Consider the following 18,094-nt stretch of genomic DNA (forward strand, 5'->3'; position numbering starts at 1 on the left):
GCAATTTGTATTATCAGTGCGGATCCATCCATGATGTGTGAAAATAGCCTTACTGTGTAGCAGAGCAAAACTAGGGAAATTGTAAAACATTAGCAATGCTAAGATATATTACTAATAATTGGTTATTGTAATGATGAATGTACACATAAAACTAAAAATGAGATACCATTGTGGAAAGATGGAGCTGCTCCCTGTGTGTTAGTTCACTGTCTGCAAACACTGAGCACATGACATGTGCAAGAGACAGAGGGGGGAGGAGTTTATGGGGGAGGAATATGTAAGAGGGGGGCGGATCTATGGAGGCGTGGCTGATGTGGAGGAGGCTGAATATGTATGAGGGGGGCGGATGCAGGGAGGGGATCTTACACTGTAGAAACCAGGAGCTGCTGACCTGCACTGGGAGCCACAATGCTTTGCAGCAGGAAGTGATGGCATACATAAACAGCTATGTAAACAGTCTGCTGGGGACTGTAGGAGCCATGCAGCAGTGCAAAAGTTACCTAAAAACATCCTAGGAAGATAGATTTGGCTACTAACAGTGGGTAAGCAGTTTTAAAAAAAAATGTTTGATCCCGGACAACCCCTTTAAAGGGAATCTGTCAGCTTTGAAACAACCCCCAAACTAGAGTAAGCGGTGTGTAAGTAATGCCAGGTCCGCTTGTGTACTTTTTATCCTCATACTCACTCGCATTCTCCTGCTGTGCTCTCACAACAGTAAAATGCATTGAACAGACTCCATGCTCGCGTATATAATGGAGAGGAGTCCTCTCAATGCAGCTTACTGTTGGTTTGTTGGAACATCGAGTGGAAACGCAAATGAGTATGAAGATAAAAATGTCCTAACCTAACTCGCCATCACTTACGCTATACACCGATTACACTAGGTTGGGGGGGGTTTGGAGCTGACAGATCCCCTTTAAGAAATTATATTCCTATAAACAGCAGTGAAAGGAGAGTAAACCTACCTCAGATTTTTCTAGGAAGACAAATTAACTTAGAGGACCTTTCATCGGTCCAAATATTGTGAACTAAGTATCATGACATATACAGCGGCGCCCGGGGATCTCACTGCACTTACTATTATCCCTGGGCGCAGCTCCATTCTCCCGTTATGTCCTCCGGTATGTTCGGGGACTTGGTTATAGTTGACGGAGTCTGCCCTTGTTCCGCTGGGCGTCTCCTTCTCCTAGGCTGTAGCGCTGGCCAATCGCAGCGCAGAGCTCACAGCCTGGGAGTTTTTTTCCTCCCAGGCTGTGAGCTCTGCGCTGCGATTGGCCAGCGCTACAGCCTAGGAAAAGGAGACGCCCACAGGACAAGGGCAGACTCCGTCAACTATAACCAAGTACCCCAAGTCTCCGCCTACTATAACCAAGACCCCGAACATACCGGAGGACATAACGGGAGAATGGAGCTGCGCCCAGGGATAATAGTAAGTGCAGTGAGATCCCCGGGCGCCGCTGTATATGTCATGATACTTAGTTCACAATGTTTGAACCGATGAAAGGTCCTCTTAAGTGTAGAGGGTTTGGACCGAGCATATTAGGCGAGCAAGAATAGTCAGAAATATAACAAGTGCCCCTGTACATGTACAGTATATACCATGTGGCCATCTGTCTACACCGGTATTTGTGCCATACAGATGCGGTATGCCCAGCACTTCACCCTCTGTAGTGCATTCTCTCTGCTACCACCACTACACATTTTTTCAGTGTTGTGTGTAATGGATTTATATACAGTAATTTAGTTTTAGTATGGATATTACATGATTTCGGTCACATTTATCTCTTCAATATGATTTTTTTTTTTGTCATTTCACAGCACTAGAGGATGACCTGTACTATGAAGCTGGTAGAATGGTGGCTATTTCATTGGTTCACGGGGGGCCAGCACCAAGCTTTTTTTCACCAACTCTCTTCTATTGCCTTATATACGATTCTCATCTTGTACAGCCAATGGTAGAAGATGTAGCGGACCCCAATGTCTTGCAGGCAGTATTGAAGGTAAAAGATAGAAAGTCACAGTGCATGGTTTGTTTTGGGTAGGAGTAATTACCCGGTGCTAAAGATTATATTCAGGGTTAGAAATGTGTCCTTATATTGAAGTTTTGTAATTCTAGAGAAACTGTCAGCAAATTCCTGCTGCCCTAACCACAGGCCTCATGAAGTGCTGATAGGCTCTTTTATTACAAAAAAACGCGCTTGAGTCAGAAACACTGCAATGGGTCTCCTTCAGCTTTCCCTCACTCACAGGGAATAAACGTACCCCGTGCTGCTCCTGGTCCCCATGCCGCCGCTGCAGCTTCTCCCTGTGCGCGGGTGAAAACATCCAGTGTTGTGGGGGTGGGGGAGCCGCCAATGGCAGGCGGGGGGAGCTCCCTAGCTAGGGAGGCTCGTCCTTGGCTGCTTCCTCTGACACCGGATGTTTTCATCGGGCATGGGGAGACGCCACAGTAGCGGCAGTGCAGGGGCCAGGAGGGGAGCTGCCCAGAGGAAGCGTCACGTGCACTGCTCTGTTTTTGTTTTTTTAAACTAAGTTTTCTCTGAAATGCCTCAATGTTTGACTAACACATAGTTCACTGTAATAAGGAAATTGTTGCTACTTCATGAATCTGCTGACAGGTTTCCTTTAAATGAGTCCTGCTTCATCCTAGTAGCTGTATTATTGGTGAAATAACTGTAAACTAATGAATCGTTAATGCAGCTCAACATCTATTTTTAGAAATGTGTTTTAAATGTATAAGGTGCATCAAGAAATCAAAATGAGTATTCACATCCACGCCTTAAAATAGCAAACTTAAAGGGGTTTTCCAGGATTTTAATACTGAAGACCTATCCTCAGGATAGGTCATCAATATCAGATTGGTGGGTGTCCGAAAGCCCCCGCCTATTAGCTGTATGAAGAGAAGGCTCGCAATGTGCAATCAGAGCCGTCTGTTCGTTGTTTACCTGCTCGCCATCTACATCAAAGCAGTGAGCAGGTGTAATTATAAGAAGCTATCCCATTCACTTCTATGTGATAGCTCGTTCCTATACACTTGTATAAGGAGCCGTCCCATTGAAGCGATGTTGACAGCGCCATGTGCTTCTGTATTCGGCGCAGTGACTGGTGGACTGCTCCCTGCGCCGTAATTGGCACAGGCGCAGCGAAGAGACAGTCACTGTGCCTGCGCCGAATACAGAAGCACACGGCGCAGGCGCGAGTAGGCTGTCAATCTAGAGGAGAGGGGCGGGCTGGAGCGCACTGGGCGGCATAAATGGTGAGTGGACAGCCTCTAGGTTCTGAAAAGACGCCCCCATAGCACCTAGAGGCTCATTTGCATACCAATAAAACTATGTTTTTTAGGGTAACCGCTGCAGAGAAAGGAATTACAGTAGCATGGTTAGGTAGAGCAGACACTAGCAAATCGCTAGTGTCAGACAGCTAATTAGGTCAAAATGTGGTGGTAGAAACCCTTTAACTGCTCACAGGCGCCTGACCTGTATTTATAATGGCACTGAATCACTTTAGCGTAACATTTCTCCTCCGTTTTCTTTGGTCATTTTGCTCCCTTGCCGTTTGTTGATTTTGCTGCGGATGAAATATCACTGTAGCAGGCAGTGATTGTCCAAATGACTAAGGAAACTAACAGCGGAGAAATAGATGGTAATTGGTAAGGTAACTGCATTAGGCCTCTTTCACACTTGCGTTGTTGGGATCCGGCATGCACTTCCGTTGCCGGAGGTGCCCGCCGGATCCGGAAAAACGCAAGTGTACTGAAAGCATTTGAAGACGGAACCGTCTTCCAAATGCTTTCAGTGTTACTATGGCACCCAGGACGCTATTAAAGTCCTGGTTGCCATAGTAGGAGCGGGGAGCGGGGGAGCAGTATACTTACAGTCCGTGCGGCTCCCCGGGCGCTCCAGAATGACGTCAGAGCGCCCCATGCGCATGGATGACGTGATCGCATGGATCACGTCATCCATGCGCTTGGGGCGCCCTGACGTCACTCTGGAGCGCCCTGGGAGCCGCACGGACGGTAAGTATACTGCTCCCCCGCTCCCCGCTACACTTTACCATGGCTGCCAGGACTTTAGCGTCCCGGCAGCCATGGTAACCATTCAGAAAAAGCTAAATGTCGGCTCCGGCAATGCGCCGAAACGACGTTTAGCTTAAGGCCGGATCCGGATCAATGCCTTCCAATGGGCATTAATTCCGGATCCGGCCTTGCGGCAAGTGTTCCGGATTTTTGGCCGGAGCAAAAAGCGCAGCAGGCTGCGGTATTTTCTCCGGCCAACAAACGTTCCGTTCCGGAACTGAAGACATCCTGATGCATCCTGAACGGATTTCTCTCCATTCAGAATGCATTAGGATAATCCTGATCAGGATTCTTCCGGCATAGAGCCCCGACGACGGAACTCTATGCCGGAAGACAAGAACTCAGGTGTGAAAGAGCCCTTAGAACAGTTATTACTATTGGGCTCATAGACACTTTTAGATCCTTTTGAAATGGCTTTAAATTCAAGCCCTGACTTCTATTAACAATAATGCTGTCAGGCTGCCATGTCAATTTGGAACCTTCCTCCTAAGTGCATGGAATTTAAAGGATATGGGAAATCTATTAGTTTAGGAGGTGTCACAAAGTTCTAATAGTTGGGTGGATAGGGTGATTTCACACAAAGTATATTTTCAAAAATGCAGATTTTATGGTAGTTTTGAGCCAAAGCCAGGAGGGTTGAAAGTGATTAAGACTTATAAGGAAATGACTTCTCCTTCTGAATCCACTTCAGCCTTTAGCCCAAAAAACAGTATCAGATCTGCAGTCCCAAAGTATTACGGAGTAAAGTCGCCCATAGGCAGAGTCAAGGAGCCACAGAGGAAGAACGGCAGCCCACCACAGTATGAAATATTGGGGGGGGGGGGGGGGGGTGATCTGCATCACTTGAGGACATGAACACAGCATCTTGTATGATTCCTAGTTTATGCATTCCTCTGGTTAGTCTGTGGTTTACACTGACCGGGACATCTGAGTCTATCCCTTACATGCATTTCATCGTTCTGGAGGATAAATGTAGCAGCACAGTCGGAATAATCTGCCCTCTTCTGTATTGTACAGATCCAGGCTTGTCAGAGGATTAATGAGCTGAAGGCGGTCACTGCTCACTATTTTGACTACCTGCAGAATACCGGTACTTTGCGACTTGTACAAACTGTTAGCGACAAAAGCATCCTGGTCAAGAATATTTTGGCTCACCATGTCATTCGGCGAGTGCAGGGACCGCTCGAAAGGTAAAATTTATGTAAAGCTTCCCAAACAAGAACGCCCAGTATGCAACTTTTACATTTTAACAATTTTTGTGCATGTGTACATCAACTGCAAGATGTAGTTCCCACAGGGTGCCATATATGTCATTACCGAAAAATTTAATTCTGCCTTTATACTCCACGAAGCACTGCAATTAGTGCCAAGGGAAGGGCTTCTTTTTTTGGTCCTCTCCTTCTCGGCCCCAGTAATATGATCACCAGGACTGACTGGGAAGCAGGGACAGCTCGAAACTTACCGTATTTTTCGCCCTACAAGACGCACCTAGGTTTTTGAGGAGGAAAATAAGAAAAAATATATTTTTAACCAAAAGGTGTGCTTTTGGTGGGTTTGAACTAATGGCGGTCTGTGCATGACACTATTATGGGGGATCTGTGGATGATGCACGGTTATGGGGTGGGGGGATCTGTGGATGGCATTATGATGGTGGGGGGGGGTGTCTGTGAATGGCATTATGATGGTGGGGGGGATCTGTGGATGGCATTATGATGGGGGGGATCTGTGGATGACACTGCTGTATGTGTCATCCACAGATCCCCCCCCCATACCAGTCCCATCCACAGATTCCTAGGGAGGGGCTGGATAAGGCGGGGAGAGAAGCGGGCATTGCTGGCACTGTACTCTGGCACCGCCGCTCAGTATGTACTGTATTATACGTAGTGTTATTCATCATATCTAAACTGAGTAATGATGCGCTCCCCATGTGTACCGTACTTACCAGTACATGTCACGCTCCTGTAGTAAGCACTAGCAGGCAGGCCGGGCGGCCGTTCATTCATAAAGTAGGCGGAGCAGGCACGTGACCTCCGTGAGTTGCGTCCGCCCGGCCTGCCTGCTAGTGCTTACTACAGGAGCGTGACATGTACTGGTAAGTACGGTACACATGGGGAGCGCATCATTACTCAGTTTAGATATGATGATTAACACTACGTATAATACAGTACATACTGAGCTGCGGGGCCAGAGTACAGTGCCTGCACTGCCCGCCGCTCTCCCCATCTACTACAGCCCCTCCTCCCTCCTCACTTATACATCGCAGTCTGCAATGTAAATTGCCAGCATTCGCCCCATAAGACGCAGGGGCACCTTTCCCCCTCTTTTGGGGGGAAAAAGTGCGTCTTATGGGGCGAAAAATACGGTAATAAAGGCTCCCAGGAATGTCTAGTGAAGAGCGTGTTAGGGAATACATTTGGTATAATATTATTGGCAGTAATGTACTCCTGTCATATAGACATGTGACAATGTGTGTATATATCATATATATTTTGTCTGTCTGGACGTCTGTCTGTTCTTTATGCGCGACCAAACTACTGAACCGATCTTCACCAAATTTGGTACATCAGGTGTCTCAGCTCTCTAGGACGTACCGTTCCTGAGATATTCCCAAAAATTACCTGCATTAGCCAATACAAGCCTTTCTCTTCATATCCAAACTGCCACACACACAGTTTTACTCCAGGTTTCCATAACAACCCAGCCATTTTTCTTCACTGCTGTAGGTCAGCTTTAGGCTAGGGCTACAGGACGACCAATAAGTCGCACGACACATAGGGCACAACTACACTGCTACATGCATCCATCTTGGATGGATTTTTTGTGACTGTCGTGTCGCAGTCGCAGCATGTCACATGTCACAGTGCGACACCATAGCCTATCATTATAAAAATTGTTGAGACAAAATGTCGTGCAACACATGTCGTCATATAGCCCTAGCATTAAATGGGCAGGGCGCTGTGGAGATCACTGTTAAATGGGCGAGCACTGTGGAGATCACTGTTAAATGGGCGGGCACTGTGGAGGTCACTGTTAAATGGGCGGGCACTGTGGAGGTCACTGTTAAATGGGCGGGCACTGTTAAATGGGCGGGCACTGTGGAGGTCACTGTTAAATGGGCGGGCACTGTGGAGGTCACTGTTAAATGGGCGGGCACTGTGGAGGTCACTGTTAAATGGGCGGGCACTGTGGAGGTCACTGTTAAATGGGCGGGCACTGTTAAATGGGCGGGCACTGTGGAGGTCACTGTTAAATGGGCGGGCACTGTGGAGGTCACTGTTAAATGGGCGGGCACTGTGGAGGTCACTGTTAAATGGACGGGCACTGTGGAGGTCACTGTTAAATGGACGGGCACTGTGGAGGTCACTGTTAAATGGACGGGCACTGTGGAGGTCACTGTTAAAGAGGCGGGCACTTTTGGTCTTTACAATTTTTCTGTGTAAGGGCTCTTTCACACTTGCGTTGTTCTGTTCCAGCATAGAGTTCCGTCTCTATGCCGGAAGAATCCTGATCAGGATTATCCCCATGCATTCTGAATGGAGAGAAATCCGTTCAGGATGTCTTCAGTTCCGGAACGGAACGTTTTTTGGCCGGAGAAAATACCGCAGCATGCTGCGCTTTTTGCTCCGGTCAAAAATCCTGAACACTTGCCTTAAGGCCGCATCCGGAATTAATGCCCATTGAAAGGCATTGATCCGGATCCGGCCTTAAGCTGAACGTCGTTTTGGCGCATTACCGGATCCGACGTTTAGCTTTTCCTGAATGGTTACCATGGCTGCCAGGACACTAAAGTCCTGACAGCCATGGTAAAGTGTAGTGGGGAGCGGGGGAGCAGTATACTTACCGTCCGTGCGGCTCCCGGGGCGCTTCAGAGTGACGTCATTCTGGAGCGCCCCTGGAGCCGCACGGACGGTAAGTATACTGCTCCCCCGCTCCCCACTACTACTATGGCAACCAGGACTTTAATAGCGTCCTGGGTGCCATAGTAACACTGAACGCATTTTGAAGACGGATCCGTTCACTTGCGGTGTTACGGATTCGGCGGGCACTTCCGGCAAATGGAGTACACGACGGATCCGGACAACGCAAGTGTGAAAGAGGCCTTACGGTGCATGTGAGTCCGAAATCAGGGATGATGTTGTTAATCCACCAGACATCAAAGGATATAACTGAACTCGACAAAGGGCCTGATGTACAATCATGCTTCATTAGATATTATAATGAGGATAATACATTTCAAGATGTAGTCATTGATGACTAGGAGCAACTTCTTGCACATATATTTGCCCATATAATCCACTGCTCATCTCCATTATCCAGTAGTTCATCAGTTGTTTTGTGTCTGCTGGCACCAGTGATTCACCCACAACTCCTAAGGTTATGTCTTGAATGTATCACTCCTGTGTATTAAAACATCCTACCGGTCATAGTAAACTATGCAGTTTATAAGTACAGTGAACTGTCATGGATTTTCTATAAAGTATTCCCTACAGACATTCTACAGCACAGGCTACTTTCACACTGGCGTTTCTGGGTCCGCTTCTGAGATCCGTTTCAAGGCTCTCACAAGAGGCCCAAAATGGATCAGTTCAGCCCCAATGCATTCTGAATGGAAAAGGATCTGTTCAGAATGCATCAGTTTGGCTCCATTCAGCCTCCATTCCGCTCTGGAGGCAGACACCAAAACTCTGCTTGCAGCATTTTGATGTCCGTCTGGCGATGTGGAGCCAAATGGATCCGCCCTGACTTACAATGTAAGTCAATGGGGACGAATCCGTTTTCACTGACACAATATGGTGCAATTGAAAACTGATCCGCCTCCCATTGACTTTTTGTGTAAGTCAAAACGGATCCGTTTGCATTATTATTATTATTTTTTTGTTCATGGTAATGCAAACGGATCCGTTCTGAACAGAGACAAGCTTTTGCATTATAGGTGCGGATCCGTCTGTGCAGATACCAGACGGATCCGCACCTAACGCAGGTGTGAAAGTAGCCTTAGCTGGAGTTTAATTGATTTTGACATATGAAATATTTGCTTTTGATACTTGTTCTTAACAGCAAGTAGGAAATGGAATATAAAATTTAGAAATCAGTGGTCATGTTTATGGTTTTAGGTTCAAAGAAGGCTTGAAGACACTTGGTGTTCTTGAGAACATCCAGACATACCCGACTGCCTTCTGGAGTGTTCTATGCATGACGCCTGAGAAGCTAACAGCAAAAATGCTGTCTGACCTCTTCACAATCACATATCATAGAAGCTTCAGACAAATCCAGCAATGTAATGCCATCAACCTTTGGGAACAGTATTTGGAAGATACAGAAGGTTAGTTTTGTTAGATTATTAGGATCCATATCTTCTACTGTATGGACACCAGTTTTGTTCTTCACTCCGTGTTTATACCTGTGTATCTTGGCACATAACAGATGGTATAATACCAGATCCTGGACTGATAATGGCAGAAGAAAAGTAGTCTGTTCACACCACGTTTGGTGTGTAAGCTGGGAAACTCTTGTTTCGTGTTGCCCTCATATATGCAACTGTTCTATACAGTTGCATACATCTGCCAGTGACTCCATCTGTAAGAAAACCGTACCTAAAATGAGCCTTTTTTTTGTTAGGGTACTTTTACACTTGCGTTTTTCTTTTCCAGCACGAAGTTCTGTCAAAAGGGCTCAATGCTGGAAAAGAACTGATCAGTTATATCCCCATGCATTCTGAATGGTGAGCAATCCATTTAGGATGTCTTCCATTCAGTCATTTTTGACTGATCAGGCAAAAGATAAAACCGCAGTATTCTACTGTTTTATCTCCGGCCAAAAAAACTGAAGGCTTGCCTGAATGCCATTTTTTTTCCATAGGAATGTATTAGTGCTGGATCTGGCATTCAAAATACCGGAATGCCGGATCCTTCGCAGATCGAAAAAAGGTGAAAAAAATAAATGCCGGATCTGTTTTACCGGATGACATCGGACAGACGGATCCGGCATTTCAATGCATTTTTCTGACTGATTAGGCATTTTTAAGACTGATCAGGATTCTGACGGAACTGCCGCAAGTGTGAAAGTAGCCTTGGATACTGTTATAAGAAGGGTATACACCTGTCCTGTCCATAGAAGTCTATGGATAGCTTTGGTGTACACACAGTTGCATTGCACTGCTAAGGCATAGTCTAAGAAAGTACATTTGTGTAAATGTTTCAGCAGTATTGTGAAAGGTCTGGCCACAAAATTTTGAAAACCCCAATTTAAAAAACTTCTTTTGTGCTCTATTTATTGTGTTATTAATCTTCTCCATTTCTTGTGCAGATGGTGCTACTGCTGTTTCATTGGAAAATATTTTGAATTTTGCAACAGGGGTAGACTTGATCCCACCAGCTGGCTTTGAGCCTCGGCCAACCATCTTGTTCCATTATGGCCATATATTTCCTACTGCAAGCAGAAACACAAACAGCATGGAGCTTCCTGGGAACTGCAGCTATGAGGAATTCAGAAACGGCATGGACAAGGCCATACTACACTAAATAAAGGATGGAAGTGACCTATGTGTGGAAGAAGCTGTCTTCCATCTTGCTGCTGTTAGCTCTTAAGCCACTTGTTATATAGGTGGGATTGACACTGTGGCAGATGACCTCTGAAGTACTTGCCTTCTTGCTACAATGCTATGAAAACGTGCAATTTTCTTTTATATTTTCACCAGATCATAAAAGTTGTACGGGTTCAGGAGCTCCTCAGGGAAACTGCATGTCCTGTGTAAAATAACCTTTATTTAAAACCAGGCTTCGGACATTTGGTGTAACTTTGGTACTTTTGTACATCTTCTGTTATCTCTTCGGGAAGGTTCATTTTTTGACTTATTTTAAATGTTGGGCAAACATTTTTATCCTTTTATGTACTAATTCTGGAAAATGAAATCATGGCTGTGTTTTAAGTGATGAGATTAAAGGGGTTGTCCAGGAATTTTGATATTGATGGCCTATCCTTAGGATAGGTCATCAATATTTGATTGGCAGGGGTTCGACTCCCGACACCCTCAACTATCAGCTGTTCGAGGAGGCCTCGGCCACGGTAGTGAGGTCACTGTACATCAGACACATAGGCAAGGTGCCGTTCAGTCCTATTCAATGCAATGAATAGCTGCAATGCCAAGTACAATATACAGCCCTGTGCTTGGTAAGCTGTGAGGAGGCCGCATCTCTCACAGGAGCTCAGCGGGAGTGGCAGGAGTCGGACCCCCACCAATCTGATATTGATAACCTATCCTGAGAATAGGCCATCAATATAAAATTATTGGATAAACCCTTTAGTGGCCCAGACATAGAATCTATTTCTCGCCCATTCCAAGGGATTGAGTAATCAGATGTTTGCCAGATCCTCTTAAAAAGATGTGTAATGTATTTTTCCATTGCAACAAAATTTTAACAAAACGGCAAACCTTTTTATTTTGTTTTTGTTCCTTTAATATTATGTGATGAGAATGTTTATTGCCAATATTGTAATTGCACTGGTGCAGCACAAATGATCAGACACTATGGCATGCAGCACTATTCTCCCCATCAAAAATACTTAAATCCTGACTGACCCAATTTAAGGGTTTGCCAGAATCCTTTTGAAATTATAAACAGATGCTAGTTTCATCAGAGCCTTGAAGAAGCACTCCAGGAAAGGCTGTTCTTAAAAGTGTCTCTTCTGTATGCCTTGTGTATACCTGTTTGTTTGTTTTTGACCTTGGCTATGGTTTTCCTCCTGAATCCTACATTTCCCATCATGCCTGGCTTTGCAGAGTCTCCGCACTCTGCACTACTTAGTCCTATCTAAGGGCAGCAAGTAACAGATCTGTGACATAGACCTTGAAGACTCTTCATGTATTTGTGTGGTGGAGTTTCAGCTTGTCTTCCCGGTGACCACTTACAGGTGAAACTCGAAAAATTAGAATATTGTGCAAAAGTTTATTTATTTCAGTAATGCAACATAAAATTAAGAATATTGTGAAAAGGTTCAATATTCTAGGCTCAAAGTGTCGCACTCTAGTCAGCTAATTAATCCATATCCCCTGAGCAAAGGGTACCTCAAAATTGTGACTTTGGGGTTTTCATAAGCTGTAAGCAATCATCATCCAAATTATAACAAATAAAGGTTTGAAATATCTCGCTTTGCATGTAATGAGTCTATCTCATATATTAGTTTCACCTTTTAAGTTGCATTACTGAAATAAATGAACTTTGCACGATATTCTAATTTTTTTCAGTTTGACCTGTACATGCAAGGAGGCAAGTGTGAAGCAGAATCACGTAGAACTACACAGGAGCTTCTGTAGAAACATGATATAGGCTACTTTCACATCTGCATTTTTGCTGGATCCATCAAATGCTTCGTCATGATAATACAACTGTCTGCATCAGTTATGACTGGATCCACTTGTATTATCTCTAAAATAGCCATGACGGATCCGACTCTACAACCATTGTAAGTCAATAGGGGACGAATACGTTTTCTTTTGTGTCTGAGAAAACGGATCTGTCATTGACTTACATTGTGAATCATGACGGATCTGTCTTGCTCCGCATCCTAGAACGCACTCAAAAACACTGCTTGAAACTCTTTTGAACGCAGTGAAACGGAATGCATTCTGGTGCACTCCGTTCAGTTCTGTCCCCATTGACAATGAGGACAAAACGGAAGTGTTTTCTTCCACTATTGAGACCCTATGAGGGATCTCAAAGCGGAAAGGGAAAGCACAGATTTGAAAGCAGCCATAGTCAGGAGGTTTATATAACTCTGCTGCTAATCAATGTACAGTGTCTCACAAAAGTGAGTGCACCCCTCACATTTTAATAAATATTTTATTATATCTTTTCATGTGACAACACTGAAGATATGACACTTTGATACAGTGTAAAGTAGTCAGTGTACAGCTTGTATAACGGAGTAAATTTGGTGTGCCCTCAAAATAACTCACCACACAGCTATTAATGTCTAAACTGCTGGCAACAAAAGTGAGTACACCCCTAAATGAAAATGGCCAAATTGTGCCGAATGTGTCAATATTTTGTGTGGCCATCATTATTTTCCAGCACTGCCTTAATTCTCTTGGGCATGGAGTTCACTAGAGCTTCACAGGTTCACATGTCCTCCATGACAACATCACGTTCCGTTGCCCCGCAGAGGCTCAATAGGTTTTAGGTCTGGAGACACGCTTCACCAGTCCAGCACCTTAACTCTCAGTTTCTTTAGCAAGGCAGTGGTCGTCTTGGAGGTGTGTTTGGGGTCTTTATCAGTTTCTGAAGGGAGGGGATCATGCACTGCTTTAGTATGTCACAGTAAATGTTGGCATTTGTGGTTCCCTCAGTGAACTGTAGCTCCCCACAGCCGGCAGCACTCGCTCTGCCCGAAACCATGACTTTCCCACCACCATGCTTGACTGTAGGCAAGACACACTTGTCTTTGTACTCCTCACATGGTTGCCACCACACACACTTTACACCAATGAACCAAATAAGTGTATCTTGGTCTCAGACCATAGGACATGGTTCCAGTAATTCATGTCCTTAGTCCACTTGTCTTTAGCAAACTGTGGGCTTTCTTGTGCACCATCTTTAAAAGAGGTTTTCTTCTGAGACAACAGCCATGCAGACCAATTTGATGCAGTGTGCCGGGTATGGTCTGAGCACTGACAGGCTGCCCTTCCCCCCACCACCCCTTTAACCTCTGCACCAATGCTGGCAGCACTCGTATGTCTATTCTGAAAAGACAACCTGTGGATTTGACACTGAGCATGTGCACTCAACTTCTTTGGTCGACCTTGGCGAGGCCTGTTCTGAGTGGAACCTGTCTTGTTAAACCGCTGTATGGTCTTGGCCACCGTGCTGCAACTCAGTTTCAAGGTGTTGCCAATCTTCTTATAGCCTAGGGCCCTAGGCCATCTTTATGTAGAGCAACAATTCTTTTTTCAGATCCTCAGAGAGTTCTTTGCCATGAGGAGCCATGTTGAACTTCCAGTGACCGGTATGAGAGAGATAACACCAAATTTAATACACCTGCTCCCCATTCACACCTGAGACCTTGTAACACTAACGAGTCATATGACACATGGGAGGGAAATGGCTAATTGGACACAGTTTGGCCAATGTACTCACTTTTGTTGCCAATGATTTAGACATTAATGTTATTTTGAGGGCACAACAAATTTGCACCGTTATACAAGCTGTACACTGACTACTTTACATTGTATCAAAGTGTCAGATCTTCAGTGTTGTCCCATGAAAAGATCGAATAAAATATTTACAAATGTGAGGGGTGTACTCACTTTTGTGAGATACTGTATATACTCGCGTACTTTATATCTTTACTCCTGGTACTTTACAAAGACAAATATTTTGTCACAGTGGCATTTAACCCTTTCATCAACAGAAAATTTTTCGTTTTTGCATTTCCATTTTTTACTCCATACCGCTTCGGTTCCATAACTTTTTTATTTTTTCCGTTCATGTTTGAGGGCTTGTTTTTTGCAGGCCAAGTTGTGATTTCTAATGGCATCATTTAATGTAGTTTAGTGGGAAGATGGAAAAATCCAAATGGGGTGGAATTGTGGAAAAAACACAATTTCTCCGCATTTTTATGAGTTTTGTGTTTACGGCATTCGCTACGTAGTAAGACCACCAGTTACCTGTGTTCTTTAGGTCAGTATGACTACAACAATACTACATTTATAGTTTTTCTTGTGCTTTTGTGTTTTTTTAAAACGGCAGACATTTTTAAAGACCAAACTTCAGTTTTTTTTACTACAGAAAACTGGCATGGGGGGGATTAAAATATATCTCAAGCAGAATTCTATGCATACAGGGATATATACAGAGGAACAAGGAGGATGCAGTTGGGGAGGGGTCTGAGAGTTGCCACAAGGTATTTGGTAGGTGATGCAAGCTCAGGCTGGTGGTCAGACTTCACATCACATGGCTGAACAGGGCAGAAACAAATTACTCTACTAGGATATTGGTAATGAGTTGTCATTATATGTAACAAAAAAATAAATTAATCTGGAGTGCTTCTTTAATGGTTTAGTTATAGCAGTAAATACCTGGGACAAACATATTTTTTCAGTTTGTAATATAATCAAAAGTTAAAATGTGATTTTTGCATAATGTAAATTTCCATCAATGATATAAACTTTTAGCCATGCAGATATTGAGAGAGAAGTTATCACCTGCCGTCCACAACTCAGTTCTGGACTCCTTGGCACCGCAGCATTTCTCAATAGAGGAACTCCACTGAGAAGTGACTCACAGAAACCTCCATGAAGTATTGTGTGAATTACACAGAAAAAAATATTTTATAAATTTGCACTCCAACATTTTTACTGGTTTAAGTCTAACCTCTAAGCTACCAATTCTAAAGGATTGGCTGTGTATTATATTTATATGTTTCTTTGTATTTTGTGTTTTCCTTGGAACTATTTTTTAATGTGTCATTTTCTCTTTGGGATGGTTAGATATTATACAGTACAAATATTACTGTAGCGAAGTAGTCATGCGATAGACGGCAATGTGTTCGTCATTATAATAACCTTATGTTTTAGTTTTCAGGATGCTTTAACATTCATTCCGATGGGCTGTTCTTTAAATTAAATAGTAATTTAATTGGTTACTGTGAGAAGCACTTTCTTGTGGAATTGTAAGAAAATTGTTCATTTTCTTTACAAAGTTTAGATGGAGTAAGGAAGGATACCTTTATGGTAAGCTCGCACAGCAAATAGTTTGAATTTTAGCAATTGAGAATCAGTCCCGTACATGTGACTGGAGCACTTTCTGCAGCATGCAGATTTCAGCAAACCCCATTTGGATAAATGAGAGGGTTGCAGAAATTGCTGCAATAAATCTGCCATGTATGAACATATACAGGTGAAACTCAAAATTAGAATATCGTGCAAAGTTTATTTACTTCAGTAATGCAACTTAAAAGGTGAAACTAACATATGAGATAGACTCATTACATGCAAAGCGAGAGATTTCAAACCTTTATTTGTTATAATTTGGATGATTATGGCTTACAGCTTATGAAAACCCCAAAGTCACAATTTTGAGGTACCCTTTGCTCAGGGGATATGGATTAATTAGCTGACTAGCGTCTGACACTTTGAGCCTAGAATATTGAACCTTTTCACAAAATCCAAATTTTTAAGTTGCATTACTGAAATAAATGAACTTTTGCAAGATATTCAAATTTTTCGAGTTTCGCCTGTATTCCCTACTGAGAAGGTAACCTTCACTTAAATGGGGTATTCTAGTTTTGCAATTTTCAGCATCAGTTGACGGGAAACACATACTATCACTTATAGTCATTATTTATTTGTAATGCCCTGGTTTCCTGCACTTCATTGCGGTCACATGACATTTTCCACTGTGTTGGCTCCCTATGACTTCTACATTTTAGGAGTGGCAAGGATCTGCCCTGTAGACACTATCATCAGTGACCTTGCCTCTCGGGGCTGTGTTCTGCTCATTCTCCTGTCTGTAGAAGTGATGCTGTGTCTTAGGGCGGAGTTATTCAAGCAGGCTGGGAGCCAGGGCTGCCATCAGAAATGTCAGGGGTCCATACAGGCAAAGGTGTGGCCCTTGCACATATTTTTATTTACATTGGTTATTGTTATTGCAGAGATACCAAATACTGTTTTGTGATATTTACTATAAAAAAAAAAACTAAGGCATAAAAAAATCCCATTTCCATCAAGGAGGAGTGGGTAAGGCAGCTGTAAAAGTATTTGTAAAATCCTTAGTATGAAATATCATAAAACAGTATTTGGTATAGCTGTGCTCATAATAAGCTGTACAATATAGTGAATATAGTATTATTATGGTTATTGGTAGATGTTAGTTTATTTCCTTTCATTTTAGTAATGTACAATTTATTTTGTGTTATGTCTGTGAAGAAAATAGCTTTTTAAACACAGAAAATTCAGCCATTCCAACAGAGCACATCTGTAGTGTAATGGTAACTCTTTTGCCTGACATACAGAAGGTCTGGCGTTCAAATCCTGATGAAGACCTGTTACGTAATTTTTCTCACATTTACTATGCTGAGAAAAAAAAAAGTGTATGTGCAACGTTCGTCTTTAATTTGTGCCTCATTTATTATTTCATAAATCATGTTTTTCTTTTTGGTTTAAATCTGACTTCTAGTGGTTGTTTTCTTGTAATCTCTAAGACTGGTCTAATAAGTATGTGCATTAAATTGTGGCGCAAGTGAGCTGAAATTATGTACACATTTCCATGAAAGTAGGCAAAATGTGGTGCCACAAACAGACAGAAAAGCAGGCCTGCCCTGTTTTTACCTCTAAGTGTGAAAGTAGCTTCAGACGGATCCATCCAGACTGCATTGAAAGTCAATGGGGGACGGATCCGTTTGAAATTGCACCATATTGTGTCAACTTCAAACGGATCCGTCCCCATTGACTTACATTGTAAGTCTGGACGGATCCGTTTGCCTCCGCACGGCCAGGCGGACACCCGAACGCTGCAAGCTGCGTTCGGGTGTCCGCCTGCTGAGCGGAACGGAGGCCAAGCGGAGGACAAACTGAGGCATTCTGAGCGGATCCGCATCCACTCAGAATGCATTGGGGCTGTACGGATGCGTTCGGGGCCACTTGTGAGAGCCTTCAAACGGAACTCACAAGCGGAACCCCAAACGCAAGTGTGAAAGTAGCCTAAAATAGTTGCAAAATAAGGCGTACCTATATAAATAGGTCGGAAAATATGCAGAAAAGTTTGAAAACTTATGAATTAGTCTTAAAGAGGACCTTTCATTACAATAAAAAATCTAAACCAAGTATGCTGACATGGAGAGCGGTGCCCAGGGATCTCCCTGCTCTTACTATTATGCCTGGGCGCCGCTCCGTTCTCCCGGTATAGGCTCCGGTATCTTCAGATTTTCGGCTCAACTGGGAGGAGCTTGCTCTTGTTCTCATTGGCGTCTCCTTCTTACCAGGCTGTAGCGCTGGCCAATCGCAGCGCTCAGCTCATAGCCTGG

At 43.7% G+C, this 18,094-nt stretch overlaps 1 protein-coding gene across 4 annotated transcripts in view; it reads left to right on the forward strand.

The window, feature by feature from the left end:
* The window catches only part of G2E3 (G2/M-phase specific E3 ubiquitin protein ligase), a 64,657-nt gene extending 52,680 nt beyond the window's left edge, over positions 1-11,977 (forward strand). For 3 of the 4 annotated variants that reach the window (XM_040411179.1, XM_040411180.1, XM_040411181.1), the window contains exons 12-15: positions 1,819-2,000; positions 5,093-5,265; positions 9,190-9,398; positions 10,382-11,977. In XM_040411179.1, the coding sequence (XP_040267113.1) occupies positions 1,819-2,000; positions 5,093-5,265; positions 9,190-9,398; positions 10,382-10,596 (779 nt within the window). In that variant the 3' untranslated portion in view covers positions 10,597-11,977. The remainder of the gene's footprint in view (positions 1-1,818; positions 2,001-5,092; positions 5,266-9,189; positions 9,399-10,381) is intronic. The other variant, XR_005774722.1, reaches the window with a different exon arrangement.
* The last annotated feature ends 6,117 nt before the right edge of the window (positions 11,978-18,094 follow it).

Source organism: Bufo bufo, chromosome 11 (genome assembly GCF_905171765.1).
Source record: "Bufo bufo chromosome 11, aBufBuf1.1, whole genome shotgun sequence".
NCBI classification, from domain to species: Eukaryota; Metazoa; Chordata; class Amphibia; order Anura; family Bufonidae; genus Bufo; species Bufo bufo.